The sequence below is a fragment of the Medicago sativa genome, chromosome 5, assembly GCF_051527215.1.
Source record: "Medicago sativa cultivar Bolivia chromosome 5, Bolivia_mono, whole genome shotgun sequence".
Taxonomy (NCBI): Eukaryota; Viridiplantae; Streptophyta; class Magnoliopsida; order Fabales; family Fabaceae; genus Medicago; species Medicago sativa.
The window spans coordinates 5,927,002-5,951,763 of record NC_140753.1 but is presented as its reverse complement, the minus strand read 5'-3'; the positions used below and the strand labels follow the sequence as shown (position 1 = coordinate 5,951,763).

At 29.8% G+C, this 24,762-nt stretch overlaps 1 protein-coding gene and 1 pseudogene across 2 annotated transcripts; both read right to left on the bottom strand.

Annotated features, from left to right (window-relative positions):
- Positions 1–1,282: 1,282 nt before the first annotated feature.
- On the bottom strand, positions 1,283–4,474 carry LOC146919500 (AT-hook motif nuclear-localized protein 10-like; annotated as a pseudogene).
- A 7,008-nt stretch (positions 4,475–11,482) lies between these two features.
- LOC146919499 (AT-hook motif nuclear-localized protein 10-like) lies at positions 11,483–14,811 on the bottom strand. Of its 2 annotated transcripts, XM_085712933.1 has the most exons (5): positions 14,213–14,806; positions 14,037–14,089; positions 13,617–13,742; positions 12,271–12,432; positions 11,483–12,132 (listed from the first exon to the last, which is right to left on the bottom strand). In XM_085712933.1, the coding sequence occupies exons 1-5, from the start codon at positions 14,634–14,636 to the stop codon at positions 11,794–11,796; spliced, it is 1,104 nt and encodes a 367-aa protein (XP_085569059.1). In that variant the 5' UTR covers positions 14,637–14,806; the 3' UTR covers positions 11,483–11,793. The 2 variants fall into 2 exon arrangements, with proteins under 2 accessions (XP_085569059.1, XP_085569058.1); XM_085712932.1 differs by having other exon boundaries at positions 14,037–14,811.
- Positions 14,812–24,762: the final 9,951 nt, after the last annotated feature.

Sequence of the window (24,762 nt, the reverse complement as noted above, 5' to 3'; positions counted from 1 at the left end):
GAGTTATATTGCCTTTTGACAGGTAGTGAGCAATTATATCTTGATGGTGCTTTGAAGACAAAAGGTGGATAGTGAGCAACTAGATCTTGACAAATCTATGAAAGACAAAAGATGGATATATGCCATATAGAAGGATATCAAATAAATTGTGAAATATTATTAGCTCTACCCAAAGATCATGAATTCACCAGAGTCAAATTAGAGTACAAGGTAAAAAAAATGCTAATGGAGAGGTGAAAATATACAAAGCAAGCCATATTGATAAATGGCTAGAAGTAAAAGTATAGAGTAGACTATATGCTTGATTTGGAATGAAGTAAAAAAAAATCTACCACATTGATTTGGAAAAAGATGTAGACACTGAACTACTGTAACACTAAATATTTTAATTGATTGGTGCAAGACTTTGCATGAACAATAAAATTTCTCATTAATAGATTAATGTTGTATATACTTCAAAATCAAATAAATCTTGAACTTCTTGAAACATTACGTAAAATTTTTGAACTAAATATTATGTATCTAGAAAATAACTTGAAGTAATTTTTAAATATAGAATTGTCTAAGTATATGTAAAAGTAGTATTTATATTTTGTATTAAGAAAATTGTAAGGTTTCATTCTCCTAAAAACATTTTTCTCCATCTAACATAGATGTCTCACAAGCTATAACTTTTTCGTAATCACTTTGTCCTTTAAGCATGTACGGAAGTTTTTGTGGTCAGTGTAAATGTGTAATACACTTATACTCTCATGCTAATGTGACGAATTTCTTGAATTTATAGATTACTAAATATCTATACTTGTAAAAAAACTGGACGAAATAAATGAGATGAAATAATGTAATATTTTCCATTTCAGCAGCCATATAATCTATTTAAGAAGGACAATAATAAAGAAAATAGGGAGAAAGTCGTCAATGCGATGAACAAAATTTGAAAATACCGAGTTCAATTGAGACGGTGCATAAGCATAACTCATTTTACTAATATAGTCACAAGCATATCTAAAACCACCATAAGTTTGTCAAAAAAAAAACCCACCATAAGTTCATTAACCAAAAGTAACCATCACTAGCAATGTTTCATAAATAATTTGAAAATCCTAATCAGCAGAAGAAGAAAAAAACGAAGAAAAGCATACATAGAACTTATTGATAAACTCCTCTAAAATTTGTTTCAATTATTTATGTTACCCTTCCGGAATTCAACCTGTAACCACAAGTTTGAACAAATGTCATGCAAACAACGTGCTACTGCACTTAAAAGCGCATCCTTACGGTTTTAGGGTTGAGCATCGTGAGCTAACAGTTTCTGGTACATCGATATAGTAGGAATGAGCTGACTAGTATTATTGTAGATTCCGGACCCCTGACTAAAAGGACCATTCTCAATGCCACTTGAAGAACCAAATGAAGGCCCTTGAGAGATAACACCTGGAGCAGCAAATTGGGACGATGGCGTCGAAGAAGGCCCGACTTTTAAGTTATTCGAGCTTGCCTTTTTTCCATTCAAAGTGAAACTACCCACTGTGATCTATAATGATTCTTAAAAAGTTATAAATTGATGCAACAAAGTTTCATCAATCCTTCATGCAGAAAAAACTATCAACACCCATGAAGTCGGAATCATACACTTTAAGACTCAACAATGGTGTAATTCCACAAAGTACATTTGCTCTTTTATTTCAGTATAAAAAATACACTTTGATTAATTGATTGTGATGGATTTTTTCCTTTTTAAAAGCTAAATATACCAGTAGAAAAATATGAAAAAAAAACTGATTATGTGCTAGAAGATGATACAAGCACTTATGGATTATGCAATAAAAGCAATGTACTTTTTAGGTATCAGATTAAAATTGGATTGTGCAAAACTTATGGATTGGTTTATGTACTCTCTCTCTAACAAAATATATATAAAATGAATCTAAAAAGTCAAATGTGTTTAGTAAAAAAAACATTTAAATTTTTGGATCCTTTTGACTTTTATTTTGTTATAAGAGTACAGTGAAGATTAAAAATTGAAGGAAAAAAAAACTACAAAGACAGTAGAACAAAAGAGAATACAATGTGTCTGTGTTGTCAAATTTCCATTAAGACACGGTGGATTATGTGTGAGTTTCCATAAGCCACAATGCCAAATTTATTGAGAGCCACATCAGTTATATCCACCATGCTTCTTCCACGGGTTGTCTTAATGGTTAGTCGTCATAATTCGACAAAGTCAACACTATACATGTTGAATGCTAGCTTATAATATATGAATAAATGCATCTTACATCATATTTCATATCTCTTTTAATTAAAATAGTTCAAGAAAAACCTTTTCATACTTAGATACATGGTTATTGAATGTATTCTAATAAAAAAGATGTAAAAAGTAATACCTTATAAGTAACAATGCTTCCTTCATGATGAAGGGGGACAATGCCTACCAAACCATGAGCAGAAAGAATGGACATCTCTGTATTAGGTCCTCCCTAACAATATGTCATAAGTTTTTCAACAATGTCCTACAAACAAAACAAAATAAACATTTTGATTAGAACTATTCATAACAAAAGAGACTATAAAATAACTTTCCTTCTTACATCGTCAAAATCTACATGAATATTTCAACTTATAGAGTAACCAAAATCTACATTAGCATTTCAACATATAAAGTCATTACCTTTTTAACATCATCAAAGTCTTCATTAACATTTCAACTTATAAAGTAACCAAATTTTTAAAAATGTGTAACGCAATTAATTATATACATCACATATTAACGTTGGAATTAATTATAGGTTTAATAGCATACCCCTCTCCATGGTTCACAGTGATCAAATGTGGAGAGAAAGAAGTGTCAATAACTCCTGAGAAATTAACAACAAGAATGAAAATGAGAATCAAATAATCGACAAAATCAAAATTCAAATAATAAAAAAGAAACAAACTTAACATACCCAGCACTTCAACCTCATGCTTCTTCTTAGGGTCTGTTTGGTAAGCCATTAAAATGAGCTTATAGCTTTTAGCTTTTAGCTTATAAGCTCATTTGACAAAAAAAGCTCTGTTTGGTAACACTTTTTTACAACGAGCTTGTAGCTTATTTCAGAAGCTTATAAGCTATTTTTCAGAAGCTACTTCAAGTAGCGTTTGAGCTTATAGCTTTTAGCTTCTCATTATTTTTTCCAATTTTACCCTTATTATTTAATCTAAAATCTTGTTTTACCCTTTATAATTTCAAGTAAAATATATATGTTTTTAATGCAGGCAAATTTAAGAGCTACTTTTTTTTTTCATTTTATATTCCTTTGAAGGCATTTAATTGTATATGGTTCGTTAATTTTTTTTTGGTTCCGTTAAATTCTTTGCCTTTTATATTAAACTTGTCTCACGTCTAGTTTTAATTTTTTTTAAAGACTCACATTTAGTTTTATTGTTTCGTCTTTTTTTTGTTTTGTTTACAAAGATGCAAATTTTTTATTGTTACGTTTAAACATTATAACATTATAATTTTTTTAATATTTTTTTTGGTAACGTGTAAATTCATATAAAATTTATACTCCTATAAATTAATACTATTTAACGATTTGGTAACGTATGTTTTTTCTTTGTTTTATCCTTCGTTTTTTTAACAATTTTTTTAATCTTATGAATTGATTATTTTTTATTTTATTCTTAAAATAAATTCGTAAACTTTAGTTTTTTTATTAATGTATAATAACTGGAAACTGAATCGAAAGAAATTGAAAATAAATTTTTACCGAAAACAATAATTTAATAAAATACAAACATTTATTAAATTTAAAATATTTAAATTATCAAATATCTTAGTATAAATTTTATATGAATTAATAATGCCCTTTTATGTAATTTTACATTTATCACCTAGTTCAACCGCTATTTTACCAAACACTTCAACTAGCTTATCAGTCATCAGCTAGCTTATCAGCTAAAAGCTATCAGCTAGCTTATCAGCTATCCGCTATTTTTACCAAACAGAGCCTTAAAAGAGCCATGAGACCTTCCTCTTCCCATTGTACTTTTCTTCACAATAGAATGAGAAGGATAAGTAATGGTAGCATCATGGATCGGGCCTGATCCCAAGCTCAAAGCAATGTTGTCATCAAGGAAGTATTTCCTCGGTCGACCCCTCTTTTTCTTGATTGAACCAGATCCAGAAGAAGCACCAACACATGGCTTCAAGGTGGAAGGACTAGTGCCGTTGTTGAAAGGCTCAAAAAGAGGGGATGGGTTACTGTCCATGTTGAGAATAGGGAATTAAGTTGTGGTGAGTTCCATCATGGTGGTCGAGATAGTCTTTGTGAGTGGATTGGGGACCACCAAAACAACCTTTTCCGGTTGAAGGTGGCGTGGGTGAGGGTGTGATGATTCTGGTTCATTTGAATCCATGACAATGCAGTGAAGAAAATAGTGATTGAAAAATGATTATGAATGAATGTGTATATATAGAGATGAAAGTAACATAAAGATGTGAATGGTGTGATGATGAATGATGACGAATGAAGAAAAGTGTGAACCGAAAAATTAATTACCGAGGAAGAAAGAGGGAACAAGGAAAGTTTTGGATTTTAATTAGGTCAAACACATTTTGGAGTCATTTAAGTTTAAGGTTTCTACCAGATTAGTCCTGTTAGTTTTTTAGTTTCAAATTGGTCTTTTATGTTAGTAAAAGTGAGTACATAATCCTTTAAGTCATAAAGTACATTCACATTACCTTTTTTCCATCAAACTCGGTTAAAAAATGTGTAGATGGACGTTTATTGCTAAGTTGGAAGGTTTAAATTCACCTATCTCAAAGCTAAGGTTCATAGATGTATTATTCGGTCTTATTTTAAAACAAAAATAATTCAATTACTTTTTTTAGGGGAAAAATTATTCGATTACTTGATTCATCATGTTTTTGATAAAATATTTATTTCTAAAATTAAGATTGGTGTTATAAACACTTTTTGGACATTCCACCTCAGTGTTAAATGGTCTTGTAAGCACTTTTTAACAGAGTTGTACGAAAAAATGGATCAATTTGTTACAAAAATTAATTAAAGAACTATCTTGCTCACTTTTACCGACATAAATGATCAATTTAAAATTAAAAAAAATTAATTTGATACAAACGTTAAACTTAAAGGATTCTACGATGTATTTGGCCATTTATATTTATTATATATTTGAATTTTCATCATTTGTTATTACTTTACATTTTTTAAATCATTTCTTTTGAAAATAAAATATATTTTTTGACGTCAGAAAAATAAAATATAACTTTATTTTGACTATGAAATAAAACATAACTTACATAATTTAAGATCTCTTTTGACTAAATCTCTCTTTATCTCATTATAACGTTATATTTGATCAAGTGTAATTATAATAAATACATCTATATACATTTTCTTTTAAAAAGAAACATTTATATATGTTTTTTTTATATAAAATTGTTACTCCGAATGAATTATAAATAAAATTAACTTCATATTTTTACAATAAAATATATAATTAAAATTTTTGGGTGTTATCCCTTGATTTCTAGGGGAAGAGGCTCTGATAATTCAAAGTTCAATCATGAGGTAAGTAATGTTTGATCAAGAATATTCGCACCCAAGAATCAAACTAAGGTTTTCATGAACAATTCATCTTTTAGTGGGGCTCACTAACCACTTGAGATCGATTATTTCATTAATATAAACAACTTTTAATCGCTCGTCTCATATAAGATGTATTTATCCGTAAAATACCACCTATTTAATTATTTTATATTCAATAATCAAATTATTAGTAATAAGAGTAATTAAATAGGAAATAGACTTAATTGTTATTAATGTTGCATATAATAAATGTGAATAACCAACGATGGATTAGTTCAATTGGTAAGAGACTTAGACCCCTTAATTAAGTATGTAGTAAAAGATTCGATTTTTTATTATTGTAAGTGAAAAAAAAATCTGGTTTGCAGGGGAGAACTGAACTTGTGTGCCCCATAGGTTTTCCCAGAGATTAGTCACCGTTAAACGTTGGTGGAATTTTCGTATAAATATAATGGTAACCAAAAATAAATATGAATAGCTATCATACCAAAAATATATATGAATAGCTATTTTTTTAACATCACTCAAAAAGTATACTTCCTCCGGTCCTATTTACAAGAAACAATTTAGTTTTTAGATACATTAAATAATTTATGTATTTAGTTTAGGTTCTTGACTAGATACATACATTATTCAATGTATCTAAAAATTCAACTTTCTCTTGTAAATAGGACCGGAGGGAGTATTATTTATTGCGTGTAATTTAGTATTTAGTCAAAAAAAATACATATATTTTTTTTGGTATATAGATAAAGTGGTTAGCATCACTAAAACTCACACACACGATTGTGAGGTCCTTGCTATGAACCATGACGAACGTGTACAACTAAAAAGTTTGGCATTTTCAGTTGTAGGAGTAATTATATAATTTAAGATATCGTTTGACTAAAGCTCTCTTTGTCTCATCATAACAGTTATATTTGACCAAGTGTAATTTTTTTTAGGGAAGTGTAATTATAATAAATACATTTATATACGTTTTTCTTTTATAAAAATTGTTATTCCCTAATGAACTTCATATTTTTGCAATGAAATATAAGTAAAGTTTTTGGGTGCTATCCCTTCGATTCCGAAGGGAAGAGGCTCTAATAATTCAAAGTTTGACCCTGAGGTAAGTAAAGTTTGGTCAAGAATTATCTCGCCCAAGAATTAAACTATAGTTTTCATAAACAAATCGTCTTTTAGTGGATCTCATTAACCACTTGAGATCAATTGTTTCGTTAATATAAATAAATTTCAATCACTCATCTCATATAAGATGTATTTATCCGTAAAATACCACTTATTTAATTATTTTATATTCAATAATCAAATAATTAGTAATAAGAGTAATTAATAACGGTTATATTTTTGACATTTTTAGTTGAAGGAGTAATTAAATAATTTAAGATATCGTTTGACTAAAGCTCTCTGTGTCATTATAACGGTTATATTTGACCAAGTGTAATTATAATAAATACATTGTATACGTTGTTTTATAAAAATTGTTACTCCTAAATGAATTATAAATAAAATTTACTTAATATTTTTGCAATAAAATATAAGTAAAATTAATGGTTATTATTCCTTCGATTCATAAGGAAAGAAGCTTCGATAATTCAAAGTTAGATCTTGAGATAAGTAAAACTTGGTCAAGAATTATCTCATCCAAGAATCAAACTAAGGTTTTCGTGAACAATTCATTTTTTTATTGGAGCTCATTAACCACTTGAGATTAATTGTTTTGTTAAGATGTTTTTATCCGTAAAACACAACAAAATAATTATTTGATATTCAATATTCAAATTATTAGTAATAAGAGTAATTTATTAGGAAATAGACTTAATTGTTATTAACGTTACATATAATAAATGTGAATAACCAACAATGAACTGGTCCAAGTGGTAAGGAACCTTGGACCCCTTAAGAATGTGGTCAAATGTTCGATTTCTGATTCTTGTACTGGAAACAATCTGGTTCGAAGGGGAGAACTTAACTTGTCTTTTCCATAGGTTTTTTCGGAGATTCGTCATCGTTAAATGGTGGTGAAAACTTCGTATAAATATCATCGTAACAAAAAAATAATATGAATAGCTATTTTTTTAATATCCCTCAAAAAGTATATTATTTATTATGTATAAGTTAGTCAAAATTTTCTTATTATGAGGTCTTGATCATGAACCATGACGAACGTGTCCAACTAAATTTTTTGGAATTTCCAGTTGAAGGAGTATTAAATTACAAGAAATGATATTTGAACAACTATTTTGTGACAATTTTTAGACAACTCTCATTGATATTATGTTCTTATTATCCCTCTTCATGTTTTTTCTATTGTTTTTGACCAATCAAAAGAGAAAAAATAACTGTCACAAAAATTGTCACCAATGCTTGTACAAATATCATTACTCTTAAATTATTAAGGATTATTAAATTATTTTGGCATTACTTATATTTTGTATAAAAGAGTATTAAATTATGGGTGTTGCTAACCGGTCTCCCGGGCACCGGTTGAGGAGCAATAAATAAACGGATCTCACTTGTTTAACTTTAATTAAAGTGATAAATAAGGTAACTAATTAAAATAAAAAAAATTGTATTTAATACTCCGTCAAATTTCCTTTTCCATTACATCCTTTTCATTTCTTAACAATTTTTTTTCTTCCTTTTCATTTCTTAAATTTTTTGTGAATCATTTTTTCTTTTAAATCAATTCACGGAAGCCTATGCATAATTAGCAACATATTCAATTAAAATAAAGTCTAAAATAAATTAACAATTCCAAAGATAAAACATAACCAATTAAAATATCAAATACAACCTCTCAAAAAAAAATATCAAATACAAAATCATCAAATGTGTAGAAATTTCATGCTTGTATCACAAAATAGGATATTTGATAGAATATTGAATGCACATTTTTCTTATTTTAATTAGTTGACTTATTGCTCACTTTAATTAAGGTAAAACAAAGGAAATCTATTCATCTATTGCTCCTTAACCAATGCCGGGGCACTGGATAGCATTACCCTTAAAGTATTTAAAATACTAATATTTTTATGGAACTTTTATGTTGTTATTAATATTTTTTGATGGGATGTTGTTATTAATTATATTAAATGTATTGATGCTTTTTTTTAAGGAAAATGTATTAATGCTTAGTTAATGAATTTCTTGCATTAATTGTATATACCCCGCAACATCCATCTATAATGATAGAATATAAATATCATTCATTTAATTTAACTTTTGTATTATTAATAGATCAGTTTTTTTTGGGTACATATTAATCGATCAATTTATTAGACGTGAATTGTACTTTGCCCCACAAATAGTACTATTAATTATTAATAAATTATTTGTAAGAATATAAATTTACAATGAATGATCATTTCAATTGATATTAGTATTTCCATCACTATTAGTATAAAACAAAAATCCATTTTTAGATTCATTAACTAGGTACATTAATTACTTAACTTCCAGGTCACTTTTTTGAATTTTTTGTCCATATAGAAATATAGAAGGCCAAAAATATGAAGAATATCAAGGGTTATAATATGTGGTTTTTATTTTACATGGTCATTTTTCAAACTTTGTATATTTGACATATTCAATTTGAACAATTAACCTTTTAATTTATAAAAGTATGTCAAATATATTTTTACACTTTTTTATGTTAGAGATTTGTAGCAAAATATTTTTTTACATTTTTCTTTTTAGTAACAATTTGACCCTTAAAGTCATAAGATGTTTTTGTTGTTAGTTGTTACCATTTTCCATTCAGCCCCTTTAAAAATGCTTATGTCATCTTTAAAAAATCAACTTTTAGGTTCATTCAATAAAAGATGTATTTGGTCAATAATATAGTCCAAATACATTATCTATTAAATGAATAAGACAACAACATTTGTAAAAATACTCAATGAAAAGAGAAGAGACGACTAGGGTATAACCGCTTCTCAAGTTTGAATAAACAATGTAAATTGGGGTTTAAAAGTGGTGCAGACATATTACTATCTTAAACAATGGACAAATCAATAAATATATAGCCTTCTGTTTCTTCAATATATATATATATATATATATATATATATATATATATATATATATATATATATATATATATATATATATATATATATATATATATATATAGCCTTCTGTTGACTAAACAAAGTTGTTAAGCCTTTACATTATACACACTGTATTGGAGAAGTTAGGAAACCCACAACTAAGGGACATAGTTCTCCATTAGCATCAATTTTTTGAAGCAATTGGAATCACAATTGAGAAAATCCTCGGCTAATTTCAGCTTCCATCAACACAAATAGATCACTATTGACTATGATTCACATTCTAAACGCTATAATGAAATGACGATGTAGTTTTTCATTGTAACTAATGTTAAATTTGATAAAGTAGCTACATATGGATTTAGGCAGCCCAAAACAAAACGACATATTTTTCTTCCATATCTTAAAGAAGAAAATGACTAAGAAATTATGACACTCATTCAAGATGCAACTCTAACTCTTACATTTATGTAGAAGATAAAAGATTAAATTAACTGTGAAGAATAAGACTTGGAAATTAGTAACTCTATCCAAGGGTCATGAATCCATCAAATCAAATGAGTATAAGGTAAGAAGAATGCTAATAGAGGTGGAAAAATACAAAACAATACTTATTTCCAAAATAAAATCCTCCTCATTCACCTCTTATGCCATCCACTTATCAAGAAGAAAGATCAAGTAAAAGTCCAAAAGGAAGATAAACAACGTGCTTTACATTTACCAAATGACTAATGGAATTACTCTCAACCTTGAGGAGTTATATTGTTTTTTAATAGATATCGAGCAAATAGATTTTGATGAAGCTATCAAATACAAAAGATGGAGATTTGTCATATATGAGGAGATTAAATCAATTGTGAATAACATTATTTGGGAATTAGAGACTCTACCCAAGGGTCTCAAATTCATGAGAGTACAAGATAAGAATCATTCTAATAGAGAGGTGGAAAAATACAAAGCAAGACTTATTGCCAAAAGTATCTCCACGTCATTCAGCTCTTATATATCATCTACTTACCTAGAAGAAAGCTCAATAAAGAGAATGTAAATAATAGACATTGGGCAACTAGATCTTGACAAATCTATGAAAGACAAAAGATGAATATATGCCATATATCAAATAAATCATGAAATATTATTAACTCCACCCAAAGATCATGAATTCATCAGACTCAAATTAGAGTACAAGGTGAAAAAATATGCTAATAGAGAGGTGAAAAAAATACAAAGCAAACCATATTGATAAATTAGAGTACTATATGCTAGATTTGGAATGAAGTAAAAAAATCTACCACATTGATTTGGAAGAAGATGTAGACACTTAACTACCATTAGAGTAAATATTTTAATTGATTGGTGCAAGACTTTGCATGAACAATAAAATTTCTCATTAATTGATTAATGTTGTATTCAAAATCAAATAAAATTTCTTGAAATATTACGTAAATTTTTTTAATTAAATATTATGTATCTAAAAATAACTTGAAGTGATTTTTAAATATAGAATTGTCTAAGTATATGTAAAAGTAGTGTTTATATTTTGTATTAAGAAAATTGTAAGGTTTTAATCTCTTAAAACATTTTTCTCCATCTAACTTAGATGTCTCACAAACTATAACTTTTTTGTAATTTAAGCATGCATGGAAGATTAAAGATTTTGTGCTATACACTTTTTTTTTTTTAAGGAAGTGTAATACACTTATACTCTCACTCACGGTAATGTGACGAATTTCTTGAATTTATATATTACTGAATATCTATATACTTGTAAAAAAAACTGGACGAATTAAATGAGATGAAATAATGTATTATTTTCCATTTCAGCAGCCATATAATCTCTTTAAGAACAACAATGATAAAGAAAATAGGGTGAAAGTTGTCAATGCGATGAATAAAATTTGAAAATATCGAGTTCAATTGAGACGGTGCATATTTTTAATATAGTCACAACTCACAAGCATATCTAAAACCACCATAAGTTCATAAACCAAAAGCGACCCTCACTAGCAGAAGAAAAAAACGAAGAAAAGCATATATAGAACTTATTCATAAACTCCCCTAAAATTTGTTTTAATTATTTATGTCACCCTTCCAGAATGCAAACAACCTGCTACTGCACTGGTAATCCTAAAAGCTCATCCTTACAGTTGAGCTTGGCGAGCCAACAGTTGCTGGTACATCGATATAGTAGGAATGAGCTGATTAGCATTGTTGTAGATTCCAGACCCCTGACTAAAAGGACTAATCTCATTGCCACCAGAGGAACCAAATGAAGTCCCTTGGGAGATAACACCAGATGGAGCAGCAAATTGGGACGATAGCGTCGAAGAAGACCTGAGTTTCAAGTTATTAAATGAAGGCCCTTGGGAGATAACACTAGATGGAGTGGCAAATTGGGACGATGGCGTCGAAGAAGACCCGAGTTTCAAGTTATTCGAGCTAGCCTTTTTTCCACTCAAAGTAAAACTACCCACTGTGATCTGAAATTGATTCATAAAATTGATGAAACAAAGTTTGATCAATCCTTCATGCAGAAAAAACTATCAACATCCATTAAGTTACATTCACGGTGTGGTTTTAAAAATCAACATAAATTGTTTATCATTTGAGAACAATACCTTTACCAACGATGCAGCAATAAGCTTATCAGCAACTACGCCTGCCAAAAGGTGTGAATCAGGAGTAACTAGAGACACCTTAAAGTTACTCATTCTCTTACAACCACCGATATTATCAAATGGTTCTAATGTGCCTGAGAGGGATACAAGTTCAAACTTGTCCTGTGATGAAAAAAGACATGAAAGAGAGAAAATTAAACTAAAACACATTTAGTTATATAAACCAACCATCGGAGTACACACAAACAAAACATCTCCAAAAAAAAAATCATCAATTTTTTTTACTTTCAAAATAATCATAGGAAGAGACATTAGTAAAAACAAAGATTAGCACACAAAAATACAAGTGACAGACTCAACATATAAATATAGTTGTAATTCTCAAAGTAGACTCAACATGAGATCCTAATTAAGATCGTTAGGGTTTGATAGATTGCAGTTCAAAGAATCGTAAAATCCTACCAATAATATAAAATTATAGTTGCACTCACACACAAGCACACACAAAAAAAAAAATAAGTATACCCGTGGTTTTAACAACATTTGATCCCACATCTCTCCCACGCCAACGAAAACAGTGTGCACAAATTTTAATCCATGAAATATATATTCAAAAAATGAAATTAATCAAAGATGTATAACTCGCAAAATAAAAAATAATCAAAATTATTTATTTCGAGCTAGCATCCACAAAGTACACTTTGTTTTTTATTTCAGTATAAAAAAAAAAACACTTTGATAAATTGATTGCGATAGATTTCCTTTTAAAAGCTAAATATCTTAGTAGAAAAATATGAAAAAGACTAATTATGTGCTAGAAGATAATAAATATATGCAAGACTGATTATGGATTGGTTTATGTACCCACTCTCTAACAAAATATACGCATAATAAATCTAAAAAGTCAAATGTCTTTGGTCTAAAAACATTTAAATATCCTGTTGACCTTTATTTTGTTACAAGAGGAGTATAGTGAATATTAAAAATTAAACAACAAAAATACATAGATATCAGAACAAAAGAGAATACAATGGAACGGGGAAACTTCATTTCATGTTTTCCATGTGTCAGTGTTGTCAAATTGCTCTTGAGACATGGTGGATTATGTGTGAGTTATATCCAACATGCCTCTTCCATGGGTTTTTTTAATGGTTAGTCGTCATAATTTGACAAAGACAACACTATGATATGTTGAATGCTAGCTTTATAATACATGAACAACAAATAAATGCATCTTATATCAGATTTCATATCTCTTCTAATTATAATAGTTTAAGAAAAACCTTTTCACACTTAGATACATAGTTATTGAATGGATTCTAATAAAAAGATGTAAAATGTACTACCTCATAAGTAACAATCCTTCCTTCCCGATAAAGGGAGACAATGCCTACCAAACCATGAGCAGAAAGAATGGACATCTCAGTATTAGGTCCTCCCTGACAACATGTCATAAGTTTTTCAACAATGTCCTACAAACAAAACAAGATAAACATTTTGATTAGAACTACTCGTAACAAAAGAGACTATAAAATAACCTCCATTTTTACATTGCCAAAATCTACGATAACATTTAAACTCATAGAGTAACCAAAATTTGCATTAGCATTTCAACATATAAAGTCGCCACCTTTTTAACTTCGTCAAAGTCTACATTAGTATTTAAACATAAAGTAACCAAATTTTTAAAATTGTGAAAGGCAATTAATTTTATATATATAGATTGCATGTTAGTATTGGAATTAATTATAGGTTTGATAGCATACCTCTCCATGATTCACAGTGATCAAATGTGGAGAGAAAGAAGTGCCGGTAACTCCTGAGAAATTAACAACAAGAATGAAAATGAGAATCAGATAATCGATCAAATTTAAATTCAAATAATAAAAAAGAAACAAATTTAACATATCAAGCACTTTTCTTTCAAAAAAAAAAAACATACCAAGCACTTCAACCTCCTGCTTCTTCTTAAAAGAGCCACGAGGCCTTCCTCTTCCCCTTGTACTCTTCTTCACAATAGAATTAGAAGGATGAGTAATTGTAGCATCATGGATCGGGCCTGATCCCAAGCTCAAAGTAATGTTGTCATCAAGGAAGTATTTCCTCGGTCGACCCCTCTTTTTCTTGATTGAACCAGATCCAGATGAAGCACCAACACATGGCTTCAAGGTGGAAGGACCAATGCCATTGTTGAAAGGATCAAAAAGAGGGGAAGGGTTACTGTCCATGTTGAGAATAGGGAATTGAGTTGTGGCAAGTTCCATCATGGTGGTTGGTACATACTTTGCGAGTGGATTGGGGGCAACCTTTTCAGGTTGAAGGTGGTGTGGGTGAGGGTGTGGTGGTTCTGGTTCATGTGAATCCATGACAATGCAGTGAAGAAAATAGTGATTGAAAAAAGACTATGAATGAATGTGTATATATAGAGATGAAAGTAACATAAAGTTGTGAATGGTGTGATGATGAATGATAACAAAAGAAGAAAAGTGTGAACCAAAAAATCAATTACCTAGGAAGAAAAAGGAAAGGAGGGTTTCAGAATATTAGGTCAAACGCATTCTGAAGCCATTTAAGTTTAATGTTTGTATCATATTACTTTTTAATTTTTCTTTTTTTAGTTTCAAATTGGTCCTTTATTTTAGTAAAAGTGTGTACATAATCCTTTAAATCAGAAAATATATCCACATTACCTTCTTTTCATCAAACTCGGTTAAAAAGTTTGTATGCAGACGTTTATAGCTAAGTTGGAAGGTCTAAATTCACCTTTCTCAAAACTAGAGTTTATAGGTGTATTATTCGGTCTTAGTTTAAAACAAAAATCATTCTATTACTTTTTTTTAAGGGAAAAAATCATTTGATTGATTAATAATGTTCTTGATTAGATATTTATTTCTAAAATTAAGATTTAATTGACAAACAATTAGAAAAAAAATGTATATAAGTAGTTTTGTTTGGTGACATAAACACTTTTTGGACATTCTACCTCGATGTTAAATGCTCATGTAAAAACTTTTTAACAAAGTTGTATGAAAAAATGGATCAATTTGCTACAAAAAATAATTAAAGGACTAACTTGCTCACTTTTACCGACATAAAGGACTAATTTAAAACGAAAAAAAAACTAAAAGAATTAATTCAATACAAATAATAAACTTAAAGGACTCTAAGATGTATGTGACAAATTTTTTTATTTAATTTTAGTTAGGGCATTCAATTGATTTTAGATTTGGTTTTTTTATTTGTTTTTAGGGAAAGATTTGGTTTTTTTTTTTTTTGAAGAAAGTGAAAGATTTGATTTTTATTTGTTCGGATTTGAACCTCGACTTTGTATATATTATGCATTGTCTCTGCCAACTAAGACGATTTTGTTTTTAATTAATTAGCTATGTCCATTTATATTTATAATATATTTGAATTTTCATCATTTGTATTTTATTTTGACTTTGAAATAAAATATAACTTGTATAATTTAAAATATCGTTTGACCTTGACCAAAAAAATAAATATTGTTTGACTAAATTTCTCTTTATCTCATTATAACGGTTACATTTGACTAAGTATAATTATAATAAATACACTTTTTTAAAAGTATAATAAATACATTTATATACCTTTTTTTATAAGAATTGTTACTCTGGAATTAATTATAAATAAAATTTACTTCATATATTTGAAATAAAATCACTTCCCTCTCTCTTCTCCTTCTCTCTTGTGTGAGCCGTCACCGAAACCCTAGTTTCTTTTCCTTCATCCATCAAAGAGGGGTGATTTAGGGTCAATTTTTGACCCAAAATCATCCCTCTAAATTGTTTTTCTCTTTCCCTTTTATTGAAATAAGTGATTTTCACATCTATTTCGTTTTTCTTCCGTGATTTTGTCGTCTTAGTGCGACGTTGTGTTGTTTGTCGTCTTTGTGCGGCGTTGTTTGTCTTTCTTGTTTTGTTCAGGTATTTGTTTGGTTCAGATTGTCAGATCAGCTTAGATCCAGTGCAGATCCAATCAATGACTTTGACGTTTTCAACGTTGCAGATCCGGAGATATGGGTATTCCGGAGACATGGATATAGTCATATGTGTAGGCTTTTGTACTTTGTCGTTTTATGCTATTAACATGGATGTTGTGAGTTTGTTTGCAGATTCATCCTTTTTGTTTTTAGCAAATTTGCATTGTATCGATGTACTTTATCAATTTGAATGAATGAATATCATTTATTTTTTGTCAAAAAAAAATATATATATTTGAAATAAAATATAAATAATTGTTTTTGATGTTATCCCTTTGGTTCCTAGGCGAAGAGGCTCTCATAATTCAAAGTTCGACTGTGAGGTAAGTAAAGTTTGATCAAAAATTATCTCACCCTAAAATCAAACTATAATTTTTCATGAACAATTCGTCATTTAGTGGAACTCATTAACCACTTGAGCTCAATTGTTTTGTTTATATAAGTAAATTTCAATCACTCATCCCTAATATGTATTTATTCGTAAAACAATGTTTATTTCATTATTTTATATTCAATAATCAAATTATTACTAATAAGAGTAATTATTAGGAAATAGACTTAATTGTTGTTATTAATGTTGCATATAATAAATGTGAGAGTAATTACTAAATGATGAATAGACTTAATTATTAGGAAATAGACTTAATACATTAATGGTTCAAGTGGTAAGAGACTCTAACCTCTTAAGCATGTGGTTAAAAGTTAGATTTCTCATTCTTGTGAGTGGAAAAAATCCAGTTTAAAGGGGTAAACCCAACTTGTCTGCCCCATAGGTTTTTCCGGAGATCAGTCACTGTTAAACAGTGGTGGAATCTTCGTATAAATTTCATGGTAACCATCAACAATAGGAATAGCTATTTTTTTGATATCCATCAAAAAGTATATTATTTTTGGCGTCTAAATTAGTCAAAATTTTCTTACATATTTTTTTTTTGGGTATATAGATTAAGTGTTAAGCATCACTAAAACTCAGACACACAACTGTGAGGTCTTCACTATGAACCATGACGAACGTGTCCAACTAAATTTTTTGGCATTTTCTGTTGTAGGAGTAATATAATTTAAGATATCGTTTGACTAAAGTCTTTGTCTCATTATAACGGTTATATTTGACCAAGTATAATTATAATAAATACATTTGTATAAGTTTTTTTCTTATAAATATTGTTACTCCCAAATGAATTATAAACAAAATTTACCTCATATTATTGGGTGTTATCCCTTCGATTCCTAAGAAAAAAGGCTCTAATAATTCAAAGTTCGGTCCTGAGTTAAGTAAAGTTTGGTCAAGAATTATCTCACCCAAGAATCAAACTAAGTAGGGATGGCAATTGGACCCAGACCCGATGGACACCCGCAAAAAATATCCACAATGGGTAGGGTAAAACCCCGCTTTCATGGGTACGGGCTTGGGTCTGGGTAATTACCAGCAAATTTAAGTGGGTATGGGTGCGGGTAAGGGTACTATACTACCCAGCCCCGCAACCCGCATATACATATTTATATAATATAATAAATACTTTATTTATTTTTGGTGCATAATTATTTAATTTATTTAGCTATTTACGCCTATACCTAAACCTAAAAACTAATACAGTAATTGTTTCATCCTTCCCTTCATACCTTAAATATATTTGATGTTTATTTTAGTATGCACTTTTTATATGTATTTTTATATGTATTTTGAATGTTTTTACTTGTATTTTCGAGGGATATTTTGAACGTTTTTTTATTTAGCTAAATATTATGATTCGTACTATTTTCTGAGTTGATTTGAAAATTTTGGGACCATAGTTTTATTTTCAATTGTGATATATTTTGTTGTCTTTTCATAGTTAAAGTGCGGGTAATGGGTGTAACATCCCAGACTGCTTACAGGATTGCCGACTAACCCCACAAAACAACACGAAAAACTTTGTCCTCACTCACATGCTTACCGGGAAACTTCCCGGTAGGTCACCCATCCTAGTACTACTCCAAGCCAAGCACGCTTAACTGTGGAGTTCCTATGGATTGAGCTCCCGAAAAGAAGATGCATCTTGTTGATATGGGTAGTACCTAACAATTCTTATAAGCCTTCCTTCAACCATATAGTCCCATACCTACACGGCCTCCGGATCCCTCTCATTCCGATGTGTTTCGGTTCCTTCTATTATCGTGGGGTCATCCTTACGGATAGTGCCCGTTCCACCTGGCGGGAACCTTTCGTATCCACCTAGCGGGATATCGAAAGCCACGACGTGGGTGTTACATGCCCACCAGCTTCCGCTTGGTTCGTCCCCGAACCACACCGTACTGGGAGAGGTCTGCTCTGATACCAACTGTAACATCCCAGACTGCTTACAGGATTGCCGACTAACCCCACAAACCAACACGAGTCTTTTCAGCATGCTTTGTCCTCACTCACATGCTTACCGGGAAACTTCCCGGTAGGTCACCCATCCTAGTACTACTCCAAGCCAAGCACGCTTAACTGTGGAGTTCCTATGGATTGAGCTCCCGAAAAGAAGATGCATCTTGTTGATATGGGTAGTACCTAACAATTCTTATAAGCCTTCCTTCAACCATGTAGTCCCATACCTACACGGCCTCCGGATCCCTCTCATTCCGATGTGTTTCGGTTCCTTCTATTATCGTGGGGTCATCCTTACGGATAGTGCCCGTTCCACCTGGCGGGAACCTTTCGTATCCACCTAGCGGGATATCGAAAGCCACGACGTGGGTGTTACAATGGGTGCGGGTATGGGTACTTAGGTGCCCATAGGGTATGGGGAAGGGCACTAAATATGTTGCCCACGAGGGTATGGGCTCGAGTAGGTACTATAGTACCCTACCCATTGGGTACCCATTGCCATCCCTAAAACTAAGGTTTTCATGAACAATTCGTCATTTAGTGTAACTCATTAACCACTTGAGCTCAATTGTTTGGTTTATTCGAGTAAATTTTAATCACTTATCCAATATAAGATGTATTTATCCGTAAAACACCATGTATTTAATTATTACTAATAAGAGTAATTAATTAGGAAATGGACTTTTTTTAAAAAGAAGGAAATAGACTTAATTGTTATTAATGTTGCATATAATAAATGTGAATAACCAACAATGGGTTAGTTCAAATGGTAAGAGACTTGAACCTTTTAAACATGTGGTTAAAGGTTCAGTTTTTTTATTCTTGTGTGTTGAAATTTTGTATAAATATCATGGTGACCAAAAATAAAATATGAATAACTATTTTTTTAAGGGAAATGCTAACCATTGCCCTTGGGCCATTGGATAAAGGAACAAAAATAGAAATTTTGTGTTGGAAAATGATAAAAAGTGGTCAAGTCAACTTGTAAAAAGTTTATAAATTGTTGTTTCCAATGTAAAGCTACTAATTTTGGTTACCTTAATCATTGCCCTGAGGGCAATGGTTAGCAAGACCCTTTTTTTAATATCCCTCAAAACGTATATTATTTATTGCGTATAATTTAGTCAAAATTTTCTTACATTTTTTTTATATAGATGAAGTTGTAAGCATCATTAAAACTCACACAACTGTGAAGTTCAAATATGAACGTGTCTAACTAAATTTTTTGGCATTTTCTGTTGAAGGAGTAATTATATAATTTAAGATATTGTTTGACTAAAGCTCTCTTTGTCTCATTATAACGGTTATATTTGACCTATTGTAATTATAATAAATACATTTCTATACGTTCTTTCTATTATAAAAATTGTTAGTCCCGAATGAATTATAAATAAAATTTACCTCATATTTTTGCAATAAAAAAATATAAGTAAAATAATTGGGTGTTATCCTTTCGATTGCTAAGAAAAGAAGCTTGGTAATTCAAATGATCAATCATGAGATAAGTGAAGTTTGGTCAAGAATTATATCACCCAAAAATTAAACAAAGGTTTTCATGAACAATTCGTCATTTAGTTGAATTCATTAACCACTTGAGCTCAATTGTTTAGTTTATATAAGTAAATTTCAATCACTCATCCCATAAAAGATGTATTAATCCGTAAAACACCGTATATTTAATTATTTTATATTTAATAATCAAATTGTTATTAGTAAGAGTAATTAATTAGGAAATAGACCTAATTGTTATTCATGTTGCATATAATAAATATGAATAAGCAACAATGAAATGGTTAAAGTAGTAAGAGACTTGATCCCTTAAGCACGTCGTTAAAAGTTAGATTTCTTATTCTTGTGAGTGGAAAAATCCGGTTTGAAGGGGTAAACCCAACTTGTCTGTCCCACCGGTTTTCCCGGAGATCAGTCACCGTTAAACGGTGGTGGAAACATCGCATAAATATCATGGTAACCAACAAAAATATGAATAGCTATTTTTTTAATATCCCTCAAAAAGTATATTATTGATTGCGTATAATTTAATCAAAAAAAATTTACATATTTTTTTAGGGTATATAGATGAAGTGTCAAGCATCACTAAAACTCACACACACAACTGTGAGGTCCTCACTATGAATCATGACGAACGTGTCCAACTAAAAATTTTGGCATTTTCTGTTGAAGGAGTAATTATATAATTTAAGATATCGTTTGACTAAAGTCTTTGTCTCATTATAACGGTTATATTTGACCAAGTGTAATTATAATAAATACATTTGTATACTTTTTTTGTTATAAATATTGTTACTCCTGAATTAATCATAAATAAAATTTTCCTCATATTTTTGCAATAAAATATAGGTAAAATTATTGGGTGTTATCCCTTCAATTCCTAAGGAAAGAGGATCTAATAATTCAAAGTTCGTTCATGAGTTAAGGAAAGTCTGGTCTATCTCACTCAAGAATCAAACTAAGGTTTTCATGAACAATACAATTCGTCATTTAGTGAAACTCATTAACTACTTGAGCTCAACTGTTTGGTTTATATAAGTAAATTTTAATCGCTCATCCAATATAAGATGTATTTATTCATAAAACACCGTGTATTTAATTATTTTATATTCAATAATCAAATTATTAGTAATATTATTAGTAATAAGAGTAATTAATTAGGAAATCTTAATATATATATATATATATATATATATATATATATAAATGTCAGACGGTCTCCAATCAACCCTAATTAACCCTAATTCCGCCTTTTTTGGCGGGTCTAAGTAATTATTTTGAAAAAAAGTTTTCCAAGGAATTGAACCGGATACCCATGATAGCACCTTAGAGCTTTTATCACTAGACCACTACATTTTTATTAAAATATTGTTGCTTCTAAAATAGATATGCAATCCTAAAGGTCTTTTTTTAAGCCACCAACACTCATTTTTATTGTGTTTATTTCCACGTTTGATTACTTTCACATAATTTAGTTTATGAGTTTGATTCCATATTCATTTTTGTTGATGCAAACAGAATGTTTGTAATTTTCTTTTTGGAGATTTTGTATGTTGACACTCTCAATCATACTTAGTTTGATTGTTTCTATAACTTTTAATGTAACTCTAAAATTAATAATATAATCAGTTTGATACTTAGATATGAAAGTCTACAAAAACCCGTACATCTTACGGGTTAGAGTCTACTAGATTTAATTGTTATTAATGTTGCATATAATAAATGTGAATAACCAACAATGGGTTGGTTCAACTGGTAAGGGACTTGAACCTTTTAAGCACATGGTTAATGGTTCGATTTTTTATTCTTATGTGTGGAAAAAAATCCGGTTTTAATGGGAGAACCGAACTTGTCTACCCCACAGGTTTTCCTGGAGGTTAGTCACCATTAAACGGCGGTGGAAACCTCGTATAAATATCATGGTAACCAAAAAAAATATGAATAGCTATTTTTTTAATATTCCTCAAAAAGTATATTATTTATTGCGTATAATTTAGTAAATATTTTCTTACATATCTTTTTTGGTATATTGTAATGTCTCCTTTATTTTAACATAAATTAAATAAATAAAATGATAATTTTTCAGAAAAATTTGACATGGCATCTTTTGAAAATTCATGATTTGTATGTTGGACAAGTTGTAACTAATGACAATTTAAATTTTTTTTTTTTTTTGAAGAACCAATGACAATTTAAAATTTTATGAACAAGAGCTAAATAGATCACTCTACTTGTCTTTGAAGATATTGCCAGTCTAGGAAATAAGATAAATAGGTACAATTTGATACGAATCTGCAAGCGTACGGTTCTATCAAGTACTAAAAATATCATTTCACAGTGAGTTATTGTAACTACTGATTTTGTTTTCAATTTTGATTATCGGAAAAGATTAAGTATTCGAAGTTCAACAATTTTCTTGGTTAAAATTCAGATTATAAAAGTGTCTAGGGATTATTGGTTCGTCATAATAACAAATCACAAACAATTCAAGCCTATATTTTTATCTTATGTTAAATTCATTTTCTAAAGAAAAGTTTGTATATTATAATTTCATGTTTCCTTTCAGAATCCACGAATGTATTTCAATAACAACCAAACATATTCTCATGGTTGACTGTCATTGATATCCTTTAAGTGCGAAACTTATGGTCTCAAGGTTTATAAAATTATTCTCATGTTTTACTCACCTTGTTTAATCTCAATTGTTCTAATATCAATCTTCATCTTTCGATCCTTCGATTGATATTTGAAATATAACTTAAAAATGATGAGATTAGATTAGAAAACGAATTTAAATAAAACAAAGTTCTAGACTTGATTCGAATAGGATTTAGTCATTAGACTCGTCCAACAATCTCAAGACTAAAAGGGTTTTCTCACACTTGTTCATTGTAGAAAAAAAAGTAGAATTTAAAAGACATAGAATTATAATGCTTAAACGTAAATGACTGAATAATAAACTGCAGAATTGTATAGAACAAGGAGATAAAATGCAGGAAGGTAAAAGTGCAGAAAAATAGAGCAAGAACTTAGAACAGGATGATAAACTTTGATTGCAATGTAAACAAGTTCACAAGATATTTTAAGGTGGTTTACAAGTATGATATGAGCCCTATATACGGCCTATAACCTTATACAAGGCATTAAACTCACATTACAAGGCATTAACCATCAAAAACCAAGAGTGTTCAGCATTAATGTCTGGCTGCATAACATGCACGGTCGTGTTGGTGAGACACACAACCGTGCTGGTTTCAAAATGGAAGAAAACATGACACTAGAAGGCTGCACGGTCGTGCGGCTGAAGCGCACGGTCCGTGCTTGTCATTCACACCTCATGTGCACAGTCCAACAAACAGGGCCGCACGATCAGTGCAAAAGGGAGCACGACCGCGCCAAGTGAAAATGGCCTGGAAACTTTATTTTTCTGCTTTTTCCCGGTCCTTTCATCCATGCTTTTGTTCCAAAGACTCGTTCAACATTATTTTTTATCCTGAAAATAAAACATAAACTTTGAAGTAAACTAGTTCTAAAACGAGACTAAAACACACAAAATCTTATTGAAATCAGCACCAAAAAACATCACAAGTTATGGCTTATCACAACTTTCATCAAATTTTAATAAGTATGTAAAAACTTTCAAAAGAAAATGAGATATTACATATTAGTACATCACAATTTTCAAATCCAATGGAAAATGAAAGTGGCCCATAAAAATATAAATAACCAAATACAAAATCAATAATCTAATACAAGAAAATATCAGATCTTCATTTTTCATCAACAATCAACCTAATCTCAACTCGGTCCCTTGTGCAATCCTCAAATGTAGCTACTAACAAAATCAGGAAGACCGACATAAGAAGAAAAAGAATACAGGGGTCAAATTACGCATCAAGTAATATCAGTAGATATGAGAATTCGCACAAAAATATTTATTTACATGTATATACACAGCCCACATAATAGTCGAAAATAAGTAATAAAATTTGATAAAATAGTTTACTTAATGCATGATGACTCTTAATCCTACTCAATCCCTTGTTGATGAAAATGAAGATCTGATATTTTCTTGTATATTAGATTGTTGATTTTGTATTTGGTTATTTGTATTTTTATGGGCACTTTCATTTTCCATTGGATTTGAAAATTGTGATGTACTGATATGTAATATCTCTTTTTTTTTTGAAAGTTTTACATATTAAAAGTTCATGAAAGTTGTACCTTATCTTTTTTCCATGATTGTCAATATCCTCTAAGACCAGTAGAGTGTTCTATTTAGCTCTTGTTCATAACATTTTAAATTGTCATTAGGTACAACTTGTTGAACATACAAATCATGAATTTTCAAAAGAGGCTATGTCAAATTTTTCTCAAAAATTATCATTTTATTCATTTAATTTATGTTAAAGGAGACGTTACATATATAGATGAGGTGATAAGCATCACTAAAACTCACACACACAACTGTGAGGTCCTGAATATGAACCCATGACGAACGTGTCCAACTAAATTTTTTGGAATTTCCTATTGAAGGAGTAATTATATAATTTAAGATATTGTTTGGCTAAAGTTCTCTGTCTCATTATAACGGTTATATTTGACCAGGTGTAATTATAATAAATAC